The sequence below is a fragment of the Corvus brachyrhynchos genome, unplaced genomic scaffold (genome assembly GCF_000691975.1).
Source record: "Corvus brachyrhynchos isolate BGI_N302 unplaced genomic scaffold, ASM69197v1 scaffold365, whole genome shotgun sequence".
NCBI lineage: Eukaryota > Metazoa > Chordata > Aves > Passeriformes > Corvidae > Corvus > Corvus brachyrhynchos.
The window spans coordinates 1,837,251-1,854,399 of record NW_008239544.1 but is presented as its reverse complement, the minus strand read 5'-3'; the positions used below and the strand labels follow the sequence as shown (position 1 = coordinate 1,854,399).

General features: G+C 50.8%; 1 protein-coding gene across 1 annotated transcript in view; it reads right to left on the bottom strand.

The window, feature by feature from the left end:
- ZFHX3 (zinc finger homeobox 3) overlaps positions 1-847 on the bottom strand; it is an 86,787-nt gene extending 85,940 nt beyond the window's left edge. Inside the window, 1 exon segment of the mRNA XM_008639224.2 lies at positions 829-847. Within this exon segment, the coding sequence (XP_008637446.1) occupies positions 829-847 (19 nt within the window).
- Positions 848-17,149: the final 16,302 nt, after the last annotated feature.

Below are 17,149 nucleotides of genomic sequence, written 5' to 3'. Positions count from 1 at the left end.
CTCCTTGGGACCGAAGTGGGGGCTGGCGTGCCAAGATGGGCTCCAGGGACCCCCAGCCCAGCCTCGGGGAACGCACTCGGGGAATGAGCAATGGAAACATGCTGGCAGCAGTAATGCAAGAGGCAAACTGAAGGAACCTGGAAGGTGGCAAAAACCTCCTTAAAATCTTTCCTAAAGGGAGCCAGCAGGAAGATTGTAGGACCTGCACTGTCACCCCCAAGGCCTTTGGTCTTCAGAAAACAAACAAAATCATCATGGGAAAGCTTGTGACAGAAACAAGACACGACAACAAAACAGTTCTGTGGCTTTATAACTTGGTAAAAACTCGTATTCTCTGGCTCCCCCTAAGGCAGATGCTGTTCTTCTGGGTGTTACCCTTCTGCTAATGGCTTGGGAAGCACAGACCCAGCCCTACCACACGCACACCTCAATGGGAGACCATGTGACCCAGAGCAACTCCCAGCGATTTTGGAGTAACAGCGCTCAGAATGCACAGGAGACGTAACTGCTCTGCTCTGGACAGAGTTTAAATACAGAGATGTCAGGAGAGAAACCAAACAGGAAATTCCAGATCTGACAAGGGTGCATCCTGGGGATTGGAAAGCGGTCAGCCCACCACGCTCCAGGAAGCTCCCAGAGATCCTGCAGGGCACAGCCTCTGCACTGCACGGACTGCTTCCTCTCACCCCTGGAGACAAACGGTGGGTGCAGGTCCTGGAAGAGGAGGACAGCCTTCTCACTACTTCCATTCCACCAAATCAACGCGACTGGAGGATTCCCACCAACCGCCAGGCAGTCAGCAGGCCTGAGCTACTGACCGCGGCCAACATCCAGGGCCCCCCGTCATCGTGACCCCCTTTGCTGCATCCGGTCAACAACTCCAACACTGCAGTCCTAAAGGAGTCCTGCAATCCTGATGGAGCCCTCTTCAGCTGATAAAGAAAGCGTGAAGGGAACTGGAAACCTGCCAAAGACGACATGAGCAGCTGCAGAGCAGGTGATGTGCCACAGCAGCACCATGTGAACTACCTGAATTAGTTCAAGGAAAGGAAAATGGAGTGACATTCAACGTTTGTTTTTTCTCGTTTCACTATCTCCCAGTTTATTTTCCTTTACTATACAAAGCCATCCACACCTCTGCTGAGTTCCCTAATGTGTTTGTACTTTCCCTTTACATTTTACTTCTGGTGAAGCTCAAAGAAAAAGCATTTAAAACTACCACTGAAGGCAAAGTAATACTCTCAAAGCCCTTGTGCAAAGATACCTGCAGAAGGACACACAGCTGCAAGGGAGACACCATCCAACATGTTCACACACAACATTACTCTACAGCACCTCCAGTCTCACCTTGCCTGGATTCTATGTCATACACAGCTGCCTCTGCAGTTGCACTGGGAATAAATAGGGATTTGCTCTGCAGTAACAGTAATCTGGTGCACTGAGCAGAACAAGAAGGAAGAGCAGAATCCCACTGCCAAAAGGCTCTGTCTGGGCTCTTCATCAGCCAGTTTTGTTCCCCTAGCCTAAAATAAGCTCCAGCCATGTAACGGCTCCTACTGCACCAGCTCTCTCCCTGGAACATTTGTCCTTAGCTGTGTGTTTTCCTTAAACTGATCCCAGATCCTTCTGCGTTGAGACTGCACGTTCACCTTCCCACAACACGTCTTCTCTCTCCCTTTTCACTGCTACTTCTGCACTGGCAACTGCAATCCAAATGGAACCAACACAGATTCATATGGGGAAAATGAGGAAAAAGAAACTCCATAAGCCTCACACTTTTGCCAAGTGAAGTTTCAGGAATATCCATGCAGACTTCAAAGCGCAACATGGAATGACAACACCCTACCAGTTCTTTTAGACACGGAGCATTGTGCAGGCCAGCACAGCCAGCTCCTGGGACACACAGCCAGGTGAGACATAGGCAGGGTCAGAGCGTTTCTGCCATCAAGAACTCCTGACTGGCAGGAGATGCCTGACTGACAGCCAGGCTGGAAGGGTTAGCAGGGCTGGAGGGGCGGGAGGGTTAACAGCCTGATTGGAAAATCAATGTAATAAATGCTTGGTAAGTTACAGGAACATGCGGGAAGAGGAGGCCACGATTGATAAAGGACTGCAGCTTTGATGCTGCACTGGGGACTTGTTTATTGACAGGAAAGCCAATCTCTCTCCCGGCCCGGCCAGGCAGACCCGCACGCTCCAATTAATTGGTGGGCTTTTCTGCCTTGGCTTGCTTTAACAGCTCTCCCCCACTCACTCCAACTTAACCAGCTCAAGATGTGCTATGCCAAAGGAATCTTCTCTCCTCTCCCTTTCCTCAACACGGAGGAGCCCTTACACGGCATGTGGAAAAACCCAGAGCTGAAATGGCCAGCCCAAGCCCCGGACACAAGCTGAGCCCCTACACAAGCTCACACTCTTCTGATGGTTCAGTCACCATCACAGCTGTTCCTGAAGGGAGCACAAGGCATGAAACTATTTGTTTCTATTCACACAGAAGCTGCAGGAATCATCTCTTGAAACTGAAAACAGCAACTTCCTTGCTAAAGCAAACCAGGTTCTAAGCAGGAGCACAATGCAGTTATTAGCCCACTACTGGGCCCTGCATCTTCCACCACCCCAGACTGCCCCTAGGCCACCTGTGTGGGGACACGGAGAGCTCAGATGGACAGACAGACATGGTGTGCTCCACACCTCCCATTCGCTCCCCCTGCCACCCTCTCTGCTCTGTTTATCAGCCAGTCAATAAGAAAAGGTAGTTCTTACTTAAGGAGGCAGAAGTCAACTCGTCAGGTCGATCAGCACTCTGTCTGTAAACATGGTTTCCCGTAAAATCAATGAACTCCAGTTACAGAGAGAACAGCCTGAGCGCCAGAGGCTCCGCGCTCTCACACCGCCCCAGCAGCAAAGAAGGGCTCTCCTGGTCCCTTCTGCAGCCTCACATCCCACCGCTGCCATGCCCACCCTGCCTCTGGCCCATGGCCTGTGCAAGCCCCTGCCCCTTCCTCACCGCACCACTGCATCTCACAGCCCCCTGGAACCGATATGGGACCAGCCAGGGCAGCGCAGGCACCGCAGGCCAGGAGTGCTCTGCCAGGCACCCCGGCGGCCCAGAGCTGCAGGATGGCAGGTGCAGGTGACAGCACAACGCCGTGTACCCCACACTTGTGCCGCCTTCCTACAACCAGGCCTGCAGCTGGCAGCCACGCTGTGCAGGACATGCACAGAGTCAATGCCTGTGGCCCCCTGTCATCTCCTTCCAGCGCCCAGCCCCATCCTCACAGGGACAGACATTCCATCTTCCAGCAACGCTCCCACCGAGGAGTGGCTGGTGCTAAAGCAATGCCCTGCTGCCCCTGGCAAGCTGGGGGCTCCTGGGCACCCCCAGCCTGCGGCACCAGGCTGCTTCCTCCCTGGGGACGCTGGCAGCGGCGCGGGCAGCAGGGATGGAAGGGGAGGGAGGCGGGGGCTCCTGCTGTTGCCCAGGCTTCCCGAGAATTAAATATGAACAGCCGTGCTGTGTAATTTTAAATTGTTAATTAGCACAGGGTTAATTAGGCGGCCCTTTCACAAGAGGCTGTTTGGCAGTAAACCAAGACTGGAAGCAATGAGGAAGGAGGAAAACAAAAGGAGAAAGCGACAGTGAGAAACTGTTCCCTCAGCTAATGACCCACATGGCACCATGGAAAAAAGGGCGCTGAGGACACAGAGAAGACACAAGCAGATGCATTACACCCACAGCCATTACCTGGCCGACGGTCCCTGTAGGCTGCCCTCCGTCTGCCCAGCTGCACGGCACAGGGAAGAGCTCAGGCCCTCAGCCACCTCCAGGGTGCCAGTGGCTCATGAAAGCCAAAAGGGACAGAGATGGAAGGACAAGGACAGCACAGGACTAATGGTGCACTCAGACACTCTGCCCACACCCCTCCTCACACGCTCAGCCTGGCCTTCTGCAGCGTCCTCAGAAGGACAATGCCTGGCGAGTGTGGAGTCCAGGTCGGCCAAGAAGCTCCTGTCTCAGCAATGGCACTTGATGACACTTGTTCCAGCCTGAAAACTAGGGATGGACATACCAAAAGTGAGCAAGCAGCCAATTCAACTTCACAGTCACAGAAACACGAAATAGCTTGGGAAGGGACCTTGGAGATCCCTGGGAACAGGTATGCTCAAAGCTCCCGAGAGCAGGAGCCCAGGCGGGGGGTGCAAGGCAGTCACTGTGACCCTCTGAAGCGGTGACACAACGAATCTGGAGAATCAAAGCTTTCTGTGTCACCTCCCCGCACCTGGCGTGCTACACAGCACTCGGGTAACACTTAGGAAATTGCAAATGGAAAGAAATGATAAAAATAATTGCCTAGGATCAAGAATTCAAAAATTAAGGAAGAACAGAATGTATGTTGCCAAAGCAACTTTAATTTTGCTCCTTTATGCATATGAATTATGATACTGCCTGCAATTAGGTGAGCACATGCTGCCTCACTTGGCAAGCAGGATGGTCACAGAAGAGGGTAAAACAAGGTGGCAGGAGCATGTTGTCACTTCATGTGATTTCTACAGCAGCTGCTATCACACAAATATGTGAAGAGTTACTTCCTAGAATAGAAAGATATTTTCAAATTTTCTCAGCAATGCTGGCTGGAGATTCGAGTGGCAATACCAAGAGTTTCAATTCCCAGTTCTGTAAAATCCTTCTATCTTTTAAGTTAAACAGAAGACACGGATCCCAGCTCTCACATTCATTAAGGTACCAGAAAGCAGCAAGATACCTGCCAGCCTAAGGGAAGTGCTGAGAACTCTGCAACAAGACCTAAGCTATTAGGATAAAATGGTACTTATGTGCCAAAACCTGAGCATAACAGGGAATGTGGATGCACAGTGTGAAGAATGATTTCTAGTTGGGGTTTTTCTGCCAGCATTTTACAACATCAGTGCCTTGGGATTCCTCTTATGCAATTCCTAACCAAAAAAACCATCCCTGAAAATACTGATGTATTTGCCAAGTTCAACATTTTAATGAAGAAATTACAAACTAATTTTTCCCTTTCACATAGCAAGTCATATTTTGCACCTCTCCAAGCGATACTGAGCTGTGTTTTGGCACACACCCTGACGTGGAGTTGTCTCACTGGCAAACACGGTCTGACAAGCAAGATGCCAGTCTTGCCAAATCCTGAACACCTGACATCTCTCTTCCTCTTTTGCAGTGAGGCTTTACCAACCAAAAGCCCAAGCTCAGTTCTGACTTCTTCCAGTGTTCTGCTGTATGCCAGACTGTTTCCATCTGGACACATGGCCATGTCCAATGCCTCTGCAGTGGGAGCAGAATTAACAAGCCAGCCCTGCCTGCTGGTGGAAGAAGCATCCAAACAACATTGACCCGTGGGTTCCAAAGAGTCTTGGGGCTGCAAGTCCTCACAAGCCAGTTGGTTATCCTGACAAAGCCAAGAATTCATAGAACTGAAGAATCATTTGGGTTGGAAAAGACCCTTAAGAGCAGCAAGTCTAACCATTAACCCAGCACCACCAAGGCCACCACTAACCTGTGTCCCCAAATACCACATCTACACATCTTTTAAATCCTTCCCTGGGATGGTGACTATAACACTGCCCTAGGCAGCCTGTGCTAGTGCCTGACCACCTTTTCAGTGAAAAAATTTTGCCTCTGTGGAAGTTCCTATGAACACTACGAGCTTTCCCCTCTGACAGATTCTAGCCCATGGATCCTGAAGGGCCCAAGGTCCCAGAAGGGGATGACGTGGCACACAGTGGTCTACTGAAAGAAAAGATCCATCAGGCACCTCAAAAGGACAAGACAGTCCTCCCCCAGCAGGAAGACAGCCCTGTGGAGGGATCACCTTGGGCAGCACTCCAGCCGGCAGCGCAAGCGGCGCTGCTCTGTGCACGCGCGCTGGCACGGCCACGGTGCGAGAGCTGACACAGGGCTCACATCCACGGGCACAGCCGGTCCCTCAGATCTTCCTGGCATCATTAGCATAAACAGCTTTTCAAGCAGCAGGAAGCAAAGGAAACGCTGAACAAAACAGGGCTGGAAAGCTGCAGGGCTCAAACACTTGGCATGAAACTGAGAGAAAGGGGCTCCTTGAAAAGGTGAACCTTCCACATCATCCGCATTTTCCCTCTGTCCTTCACACCAGCTAAAACTGAGCCAATGGGAGTAACACAAATCAGGCAGCTTTTCAGAAGGCATTTTGTTATGAACTATTACTCCAAGTTTGCTGATCCCTTTGAGCCAGCTACTGCACTACACACAGAAATATTTATCTAATCTTCAGCCCGCTGCCATTGAGAGTGGAGTGATCCCAAGGAGGGCCGGAAGTCTTTCTGTGAGCAGCTGGGGACAAGAGCGCTTATTCCTTCGGGAGATTCTTAGCACTAAGAATATTTTGCAGCAGAGGTAAGCTGGCTTCAGTCACATTTCTCTCTACACAGCAAACTGAAGCACTTGCTTAGCTCATACATGACAGGGCATTCACATGCTCCTAGGGCACCGAGCTTGTTCTCAGGTTCTGCAGGAACCTCTCCTCTTGAGCAGGACAGCACAGAAGTTCCAGGTTTTGTTTCAAAACATCACACATCTCACGATTCTGCCGTTGCGCAACTCACCCCTTTGCTCCAAACCCCCGAACCTTTCTTGTTAAATGCTGTTCTCAGCCTATGCTGCTGCATAAATAACTATATTTGCATCTGGTTTGCATTTTCAGTGCACCATTGTTGATCCAACTCCAAAACTAATCAAAGAGCTGCTGAGGACAAACTGCCTCGTTCTGTCACACAGACCCCACAGCCCCTCAGGTTCCCCCAAGCCCCAGAGCCTCAGGAAGAGGGCCATGCTTGTCCCCCCATCCTGCCATGCTGCAGCTTGTGCTGTCCCCCCAGTGCCTGTCCAGTGGCTCACAAACAGTTCCAGCCACCACGGCTCTGTCTGGGCCCCGTGTCCTCCATGGTGGGCAGGAACATCCACAAGACCTTGTACTGGGCAACCGCTACCCCCACCAAACCCCTGGTGATGCTTGTGAAGGGAGAAGTCCTGAAATGCTCCGAGTTTCCAGCCCTGCTACATGGCTTTGGGATCAGACACAGCCAAGCCTCCGTGGCCCAGCTGGAAGGGCTGCTGCTCCGCTGCCAGGCTGCGCTCCACAGCCATGCTCCACACGCGCAGCCTCGCGCGACTCACAAAGAAATCCTGCCAACGCTCCTTCCTCCTCCGGATTTACCCAAACAACATGTGTGCTCCAGACTAGTGTCAAGGGCCAAGCCAAGGGTAAGAGTTAGACTCATAAGTCATGCAGATCTCCTCTGCCAGGGCTCGGATCCAGTCCTTGTTAGGAAGCAGACTCACTGCGACATTCTGGGCTCAGCTGCTCTTTCCCACCCTTTGGGAAAGCCAATGCTTTGGATTGGGAGAGCAGGCTCAGAGGTATTAGGTCATTCTGTAACCATTCCACTGGCTGCTCAGACAAACACCGTGGCTGATACATCAGCTCTGAACTACACACTGGGGTTGCACAGTCCCATTGCAAAGGTCACTGGTATGTCTGCTTATACCAGCCATTCACATTTCAGTATAAACACCAGTTATAGACGTGTCACTGGAAGATAATTAAAAAAAAAACCCCAAAAACAGGTAAAGAAACTTGCTGGTATAGCTGGGAAACTGCCCCATTTGGAGCATCCTTTAGGCCAACTTTTAGCAGATCCAAGTGGTCCCGTACTCCTGTAAACAGCATCCGCATTTGTTGCTCCCAAAACAACATCCTGCTCCAGACTTCATATACAGCCTAAGCATGTTCCTTATCTGGCCAAAATAAACTCTCCTGATTGCAGCAATCATCAGGAGTCAACACCTATGGACCACCTGACAGCTCAAAGTCTCAAGTTCATGCTCTCAGTGCGCATGGTGCACAGTCCCTCCATCAGCTGCTGCATCCCTGGTGCACCTCAGAACCACCACCTGTGAAACCCTTAACCACCTCACACGGGAGAGCTGACACAGATCCAGGTAAACGGGGATTCCAAAGGATGTGCCCGATGCATCTGCAGACACTGCCAAGCCTGGTGAGCACCACACGGCAGCACACTGCGAGGGACACGGGCACCTTCAGAGGGGAGGGAGGAAGTTGCTACGCACACGTCTCCAGACCTCCAGGACTGAAAGCGTTACTCAGCTGCCTGGCCTCTTGCTAATTGTGGGTTTTATTTTTATTTCCTATTACCCTCTTGCACGCCTGATGAGATTATCTTACCGGAACTGACACAGCTGGAGGCTGCAGCCATACATGGAGCCTCTCAGGAGGCAATGCAATTTTATTTTCATTGATCAGGAATCAGCAGGGCAGTAAATGATGGGAAATTCCATTAGGAGAAATACTGGGCCACAAGACCCAACTATCTAGGTACAACCAAATCTCAGAAAGTCCCATCCTTCCTCAAAGCCCCATCTGGATGCGGACAGCAAATCATCTTTCTTCCTCCCAAAATGGAGTCAGCTACTAACCTGATATTCCTAATTGCTGTCTGCGCTTCCAGAAGCGGAGGCAATGCTGTCAGAGCACCCCCAAGGGCTCACTTAGCCCAGACAGTGCCTTTGGTAGAGCCAGCAGCGCCCAGCAACCCCAGCTCAGCCCAGCAGCTGCTGCAGGGCCAAGTCTGTTTCCTGGCATGTGCCCATTCCACAGTCTTTGTTCTCACAGGCCAGGCAGGTGTCAGTGGTGCTGGCATGCCAATGCCTCAGCCAGTCCCAGCAGAGCCAGGCGAAGCCAAGGGGATGTCCAGTGCATGGTCCCATTTGGAGCCCAAAGCCCCAGTAAAGCACTACAGTGTCACTGCAGAGAGCAGCCCTCCTTCTCCTTCACTGTCTCGGGGCACACAGCAGTCTGGGAGCACACAGGGGTCTTAGGGAACCCTTCTTCTGACAGAGCACCACAACCCACACAACACTGTTACAAGCCCAAACTCCTCTGAGCCCAAACTGAGAACCGTATGTCAATCCTTCTATTTTAAACCCCCCCATACACAGGACATGCACTCAATCCCTCGCTCCTAGATCAAAATCCCACCCTCAGGCCTCTGATTCAAAGCTGGGTTTGCCCCATCCTGCTGTCCCTTGCTGCACACACGTGGGTGACAGGTGAGCCCTGAGCCCCCTGGCAGGATGGCCGGAGCCACCGACACGCACGGGTTAACGGGAGCTGACCGTGGCACAGCTGTTAAGGTGATCAATACCAGTGAGATACTAAAGCAGCATAAGCCACATTATTGACTGCCAAGCAGATGATAAAACTGTTTATTATGATAACTGTGGGGTGCCTGCAAGGTGCTCCTAGCGTTGCCTTGAGCTTTTTACCAAAATAAGAACTGCCAGAGCATCACCTGTCTGTAGTCTGTAGCCCCCTTGCCCCAGTGAGACCCTCCACACGCCACTGTGCCCACACACTGACCCCAGGCCACCTCCACAGCCCAGCTACCACTGGAATGGAGAAGGTCACATTACCAGACGCAGTCCCTGAACTGTTTATCTCACACACACCCACACACACCCCTATCAGGGCTTACTCCAACATCTGCTGAGCACCTTCTGCTAGAGCATCATTCCAGGGAAAACAGAGCTCGAACACCAAAACCTGTAACTTCAGTTCTGGATCCTCCTCATGATGAGCTGAAAATTAAACTCAATTTCCCACTCTAAAACATTTCCTTCGGTATTTCAATTATTTTTATCTCTACTTTGGACTTTTGTACAGTTTTCCACATCCTTTTAACAAGATTTAACAGAATTTACCCCTTCAGCACCCAAATTCTTGTGCAATGCATTAGGAATTCTTTTTGAGAAGACTGAACTCTGGATACACTCAGTGTGGACGATCCAGCAGGTGTATGTGCATGCAGGCCATGCCTCAGAACAGGTGACACACTGCAGCTCATCACCTGCCACTGCGTGTCTGCAGGGCCAGCAGCTGATCTGCCAGCACACAGCAAGGCAACATTTTGATTCTGAAGTCATTTCAAGTATCAAAATAGTTTCTCTTGGATTAAACTCAGTAACACACATCCCCCAGCCCCCAGAAGAGAAGCCAAACTGCCCGATGGGATATGCTCTGGCAAAAGCATCTATTGCTCCTCCATCTGCAGGAGCAGGAACACAGGCTGTAACACACCCGGGGCTCCATTGCCACCACAGCCAAATGACAGCTGAAAATGAGTTTAACAAGGGCTGAAGCTCCAGGGTTCTGTCAGCAGCTCCATGGGCAGTAATTAAGGAGTATGGGTCCCATTACCTCCCAGTATGGACAAGGCTCTGACAGCTCCACCTCAGTGTTAACGCCAAGGACCATTGGCTATGGGCTGCAGGCAGCACTCGGTGCCACCTCCACTGCTTTGGCTGCCTGCTCCTGTGCAACTGAAACGCCTTCTCTAACAAATCACTGGTGACATTTGCAAAATAAACTTCACACCAGCAGCCTTACTGTAGACTGGCCTCAACCTGGACAAGACCACAGGAAATGCTTCTGGCCCTTCCTCCTTGTCCTAATGCCTTCTCTCAGCAGGACAGGAATAACCCACCTACCCTTGTTGTCTCTCCCTCATCCCCCTATTCCTTGGTGCCTCCCACCCATCTAAAAGATGCCACTTCTTCCATGAGCACAGTCAGCCAAAGACTCTCAAGCCAAGTTTTTCAGGGGGAAAGACAAAACCATACGCCTCCACAACTGCTTCATCCTTCCATGCTGAACCAACTCCTTTCTCAGCTGCTCTTTCCCATGCACATCTGTACTGCAGGATGTGGTCAGGATGGTGTCATACCTCTCTAGCTCACTTGCAGAGCAAAGAGAAGGGTAATGATGGAACTGACAACACAGCTGAACCCAGCACTCCAAGAAGCAAGCACATCATGCCAAACAGCCGCTGCCTTACAGGCTGGAGATCTGGACACAAGCTTCTACAATTTTTCCCCTCTCAGCCCAAACACTGGTGATGTGCTGCAGAGCCCCATGAATCTTATCCCAGAGATCTTGGAGACCTGGGGCTGCTCTTTCAAACTCTCATCAGTATACCAGTTATAAACAAGACTAAAACAATCCCTTCTTATTAAAATCTAGACAAGAGAGAAGATCTCCCTCCCTGTCACCCTTGCAATGAGCCATCTTCTATCAAGGTTTTTCCCCTCCTGTTCTAGAACAACACTCTAGAAAACAACTCGGTGTCAAACAATTCTGTTCTACTCCTCCATACAAGTCCTGCACCCACCCTTCCACCTCTGCAGGGAGAGGCAGCAGGTGCTCTGAGGTGGTGCCAGGCACAGGGCTGGGTGCCCCTCCGTGCTGTATCCAGAGCCATCCCTGGTTGTTAATGCAGCAGGAGCCACCTGGCATCTGGTCCCCTTCCGCAGCCCCCCTGGACCTGCAGCTCTGAAGACACAACTCACTCTCCTCCTGCAGAGAAGGCAGGGACAGCAGACTGGGGCCCCAGTAGCACTTACTTTTCTTGAAAACATCTGTTTTCATTATCACTATTACTTTTAATTAGCACTTTACAGCAGCCCTGAGCCCTCCCAGCTGGAGGAGAGCTCTGCTCCTAAATGAACAATTAGAAGGTGCACTAGGAAATTTTTTCTCATCTTCAGAACCCAGTTTTTCAGCAGAGCTCAAAGACAAACCGTCTGGTTAAAGGAGCTCCCTTGAAAAGGTCTCTTCAGGCACAGCTCAAAGCCTGCAGGTCACCTGGGGATCCCTACAGCGTGAACGGCCACTGAACTCAGGAACCTGAAACACTCAACTGATTACTAATGTCAGAGTCTTAACGCCTCTACCCTCATGGCTCACTGAATGGCCTCCTCTTCCTCACCTGGCCACAATAATTGCCCTGCAGAAAATCAAAGCCTTTAATGCCCATCTCACTCGTGCAAGGCCCCTGCTCAAGAGTTCAGGCCAAGCACAAGCTCAAAGACAGAGCCCTATTAAATGCATAAGGAAATATGTCCCTATGAAGCATAATTACTAGAAACATGGACTCCTGGTCAAGTGCTTCTCTGAAACCCAACAATGAGAAATATCCACATAAAAGCCCCCAGAGACAGCCTCAGCCATTCTAAAGAAAGCAGAAAGACAGAGAGGTGAAGTGTAAGGATGAAAGGGCTGTCCCAGGGCCACAGCTGCCATCCCAGCAGCCCTGCGAGTACAGCACCCACAGACTCCAGCCTTTAATTAAGAACAAGCCATGAAGCTCCAAAATTCTTTAGCCAACACTGATGGAAACCTCATTTCTTGCACCCCTCGCTATTCCCTCAGTGCTGCCATTGCTCTGCTCCTGAAGCAACGAGACCCAGCCGTCCTTGAGGAGCCCCCAGCCCCAGCACCCACTCTGCCCCTGGAGGGCAGAACATGGAAAGGTGATGGAAAAGCTTCCCCCTCAGCATCCCCAAATCCTTGCATCCCATAGAGTCCCACTGCAGCCGCCCAGCAATGCTGCATTTTCCACCTCCCAAGTCTGGACTTGGAAGATGAGTCTTGTATTCCAGAGAGCATTCCAGAACCATTCTAGAAATCCTAAAGTCGGATGAATGACAAGGCTTATGATAACACCAGTATTATAATTTCCACTCCAATTTGGAATCCTTTAAGTCACCCAGGTTCCCCTATGCCCCATCATATTTTCCTTCCTCCTCACCCTTTACAGCCACTTCCTCCCTCAGAGCCCTCTTCTGAGCACTGAGTTAAATTCCATGGCAGTGAATTTCATACAAATGTCAAATAAATGTTACTTAATTATTTAACCTCTGATTACACCTCCTGCCGTGGAAAGTTTACTTAAGCTACTCAGGTGGGGACATGGTTTGCAGTGTGCAGCCAGTGGTAACGAACAGGAACACCACCACGAGAGGATCCCTTGGCTTGCCCTGGAGCCCAGAGAGCCTGGACAGGGCAGCTGGAGCCAGGCCGGAACAGCCAAACCCACGTCCACCAGCACCGGGTCCTGCACACGCACAGAGTGCTCCCAGTGCCAGCCCGCAGCCCTTGCCCTCCCACCTACACCCTGGGCATCCACACTTGGCAACAGCACTTTTTCTGTTCAGCACCTGCAGTCCAGTAAGGACTGTGAGCCTCTGCTGAGCTCTCCAACAGCTGTCTCCGTAGAAGGGGAAGCAAATGTCTCCAGTGCCCAATGGGCCCAGATACCAATCAGACCACAACACAACACGGGGGGAAAACGACACAAAACAATTAATTCTTGGCTCGTGTTTTAGCTCTGAGCGAGGGAAGGTGCACAACAGAGCGAGAGGAGACTGGAACAGACAGAGGCTGGGATGTGCTCCAAGAGCCCCAGGGGCAACAGCGCTGGCTCCCAACCCCACAAACACAGGGCTGCTCTCCAACAGGTGAGGGCTCCGGCAGGCTCCCGGGTAGAGGGAACGGGGAAAGCCTCTACAGCAAGATTCAGTCTGACTTCTCCATGCCAAATGCCTTAGAGAGGGAACAGGCTGAGCCATATCTGATAAATCCATCTTCTGTGACCAGGTCTGTACGTAGGTAGGAAAGGAAGAAACTGATTCAGCAACTCAACTGATGTGCACACTGCAGTTGGCAATGGAAGGTGCAAGAAGAGAATGACATGAGAAATTATCCACTTCTACATCACAGCCCATCTGAAAAGCTGGCTTGAAATCCAATCTTCATTTCCAAAGGCAACTTCTTTCTTCCTCTTCATCCAAGTTCCAAATAGCAAAGATGTGCGACACTTACCTAAATCACACTCAACTGCTGGCCACACCTGTGTGCTCCAGGGACAACACAACGTGACTGTGTGTGTACGGTGACCACGGCCAACGCTCCTGACAGTGGCAGAAGTCAGACAGGTCACCTTTACTAAATGGGAAAAAATGAAAACCTCTCGGTCATAAAATAGTCTGGAACAATGTGAAGCTTTTCCAAGACTTGCAACTTCATTATTGCATGCCAGTGAAGATGCATTTACTCTCTAACAGTTTCCTCAGGAAAACCAAGGACTCACTGGTCCAACTTAACCATGTCTTGCCCATGCTGAGAGCAGAATTAGTACTGTACCAGAACATGCATACTTGATTTTATTTCAAAAAATTCTAGAAGGGGCAATATACAGGGCAACATGAACAGAGGTTTAAGAGAAAATTCAGTATGATAAATACCAAGTGACTTAAAAAGAGATCGAACAGAAATTAAATGGGAAAATTGTTCCTTATTTTTCTTTCAAATTCAAACCCCCAAATGCAAAGTGATTTTTCTTTCAAAAGCAAAACCCCATTTCGGAAAAGCTTAATTATGAAGGCCTTCTTCAAAGGTTTGTGGCAGAGGGCACATGAAAAGATGGGAGAAAAGAAAGAATTTGAGCTACAGAAAGATATTGCTCTGCATCGTGACAACTCACTTGCAGCCTGTGCCCACCCAGGGCTGCACAGCTGATGCTTCACCCCACCACCCAGGCCACCACCTCAGAGCAATGTCTGTCTGCGGCTCCCCCCCCCCCCTCCCCCCCCCCCCCCCAGCCACAAAGAATGAACTCATTTACACAACAAGTCTCTAATAGACAACCTCCTTCCCCCCCACATCCCTCCCCTAGGGCCGGGAGCAGCAGCAGACATCCCGCCACCAGCACGCGCTGACAAGGTTTTAATTACCTGGGTGAAGGAGGATAAGGAGATATCTCCAGGAAGCCAGGCCTAAAGGAATCATTACTCATCCAGCCCAGCCTCTGGAGCATCAAAAGCTGAGTGACTGACCCTCCATCAGCTGATCCAAGAGGATCAGTCTGGAAGGGAGGCTGAGAAGTAGCCCTGTACACTTCTTCACAGCCCTGTACACTCTGTTTATCAATAAAAACAGTAAATACATGATTTTCAAGCCATAGGTTTTTATAGGCATGTCCCTGAGCTTTCTGAGATTCAGGGCCCTCCTCAATGTCCTCTTCCCCTCATCCTTAACTGAATTCAGGTCCTTCCTTCTCAGTGACACAGTGAGACAAACTATAGCAGGAGGAGTTGGAGCCCAGCCAGCTGCCATTTGAGCTCCAGGCTCCATGGGGACATAAAATCAGCCATCAGACCTTTGAAAACCTGCCCAGCCCATGACAGTGTTTGGTGGACTACATAGCCACAGACGATGCCAGACCCTTTTCTGAGCTCCCTAAAATCTGCCCCTCTGTATGTATCCACACACCATCTCCTCGGAGCTCAGCCCGATCTGCTCCTTGCCCCCAGCTCTTCAAGGGACGGGATAAGCTGAAGACATTCAATAGATAACATTTCCTTAACTCTGTTGCCTAACTCATTTCCTGATGTGAATCACCTACTGCCATGGATGATCCTATGGATGGTTCTCCATCCTACTCAAAACATCTCTCAAAGCCATGGTAAATGCCAGCATTAAAGATACAGCTGTGAACAAGCTACTCAATTAAAATAAAATTTTAACACATGACAGAAAGTGGGAACAAGAAGGAAGAGGAAAACAAACCCCTACATGACTACTTTTTTCCAAGGGACACAGGTCTGGAAAACACATCAGCTTGTGTTCTGCACAGAGATGCATGTTCTCCGTAAGATACATGGACACCTGGGACTTCTGAACAGCCAGGCATGGGGGTGAAGCATCAGCCCCTCTGCCCCAACTCGCCCCACACAGAGGCACCTGCCCTCAGAGACACCAGAGCTGTAGGAAGGTCCATGGGTTTGCAGAGTGAGAAGCAAGGCACACCACTGGCAGAGCTCTGGCAGCCAGGGAACGGCTGCCCCGGGCACCGGTCACACGAGACGGAGGTTCCCAAAGCACAGCTGCAAACCAGCCCCTGTGAAGATGATCTCAGCAGCAGCCACTGTCCAGCACAAGAACTGCAAGGCTGAAGGCCACGGCAGGCCAACGTGAAGACTCCGACTTCCCCGAGGACATAAGGGAATTTCCAGGGTGTGACAACACAGCAGCCGCTACAGTCCAACCCTCTGCTCTGCTGAAGCCACGAATGGAGGAGGCCCTGAAGATCCAGCCAAAAATTGGAATTAGAAGATCCTCTGGGTCTCTCAGACGCATCTTCAGGCAGTGAAATAGTGCAGCTGGCTGTGCTAGTCATGAAATGAGAAGAGCCTTTTGGTATCAGCCTGAGTCACAGGACAACCCTTGGGGCAGTCCTGAGTCTAAGATCCTCTGATGAGGAAGAAGCTGATGCATTGTGGACTGTCAGATCACCAGTGCTGGGGTCCAAGATGACAGTGACTGATATTCTTTTTAATCATAAGCTGCAGTTGCCAGAATGACCCGTCACAGCCACGGCTCAGACTGCGGATCACGCACTGCTGGCGCTGGGAGCTCCTGCAGCAACGAGAGCCGGGGCGCATCAGGAGCAGGCACACGGGCGCTGCGAGGGACGCAGGGAGCGGAGCCAGGCACAAGGGAGCTGCTCGATAACCACCTCAGAAGGCACCAGAACACACAGTGTGGGACAGCCATCCCTGACCCTGAGCACTGGAAATCACAGACCGTAAATTCAACAAAATTCCAGTCAAGTAGTAGTAAAATGAAACAAAGGTAAAAGGAAGAGCAGGACAAACCATCAGGGCAGACCCAGCACTGCTGGCTGTGCCAAGGAGCTCCCCACCCTCCCCTAATCCCCATGCTCTGCCCTGCACAACACAGCTGGTGCTGAACACGCCAAAAGAAACCTGTGGTGTAACATGGGGTCTCTTTGGTCCTGACCTACTGCTGCCTCCCAGCCACCTCCGGCAGTGGGACTGGGACAGCCCTGCAGGGGAATGCCTGCTTTGGGACAATCTGCTTTCTTTCAAAGGTTTCAGTAATAATCATCCATTTCACTTCAGTTTCCATTATTCTTTATATGAATTTACTTCTTGTAAAGACTCAAATTCAAGTATAGAGAAAAGGCAAATCATTACTTTCCCTTTGAACCCCAGGACACAGCAGCATGGCACTGTCCTCTTCCCACCCCACACCTGGCTCTCATTCCCCTGGCACCTGCAAGCACTGTGAAGTAGCCACAGACCACTTCAGGTTAAACTGCTTTCTCAGATACATCAGCCAAGAATGAGCCTTTCCAAACTAGAACCACCCAGGTCCAGAATGCCCCCATCTTTCTTGAGGGAGACTGAATGGAA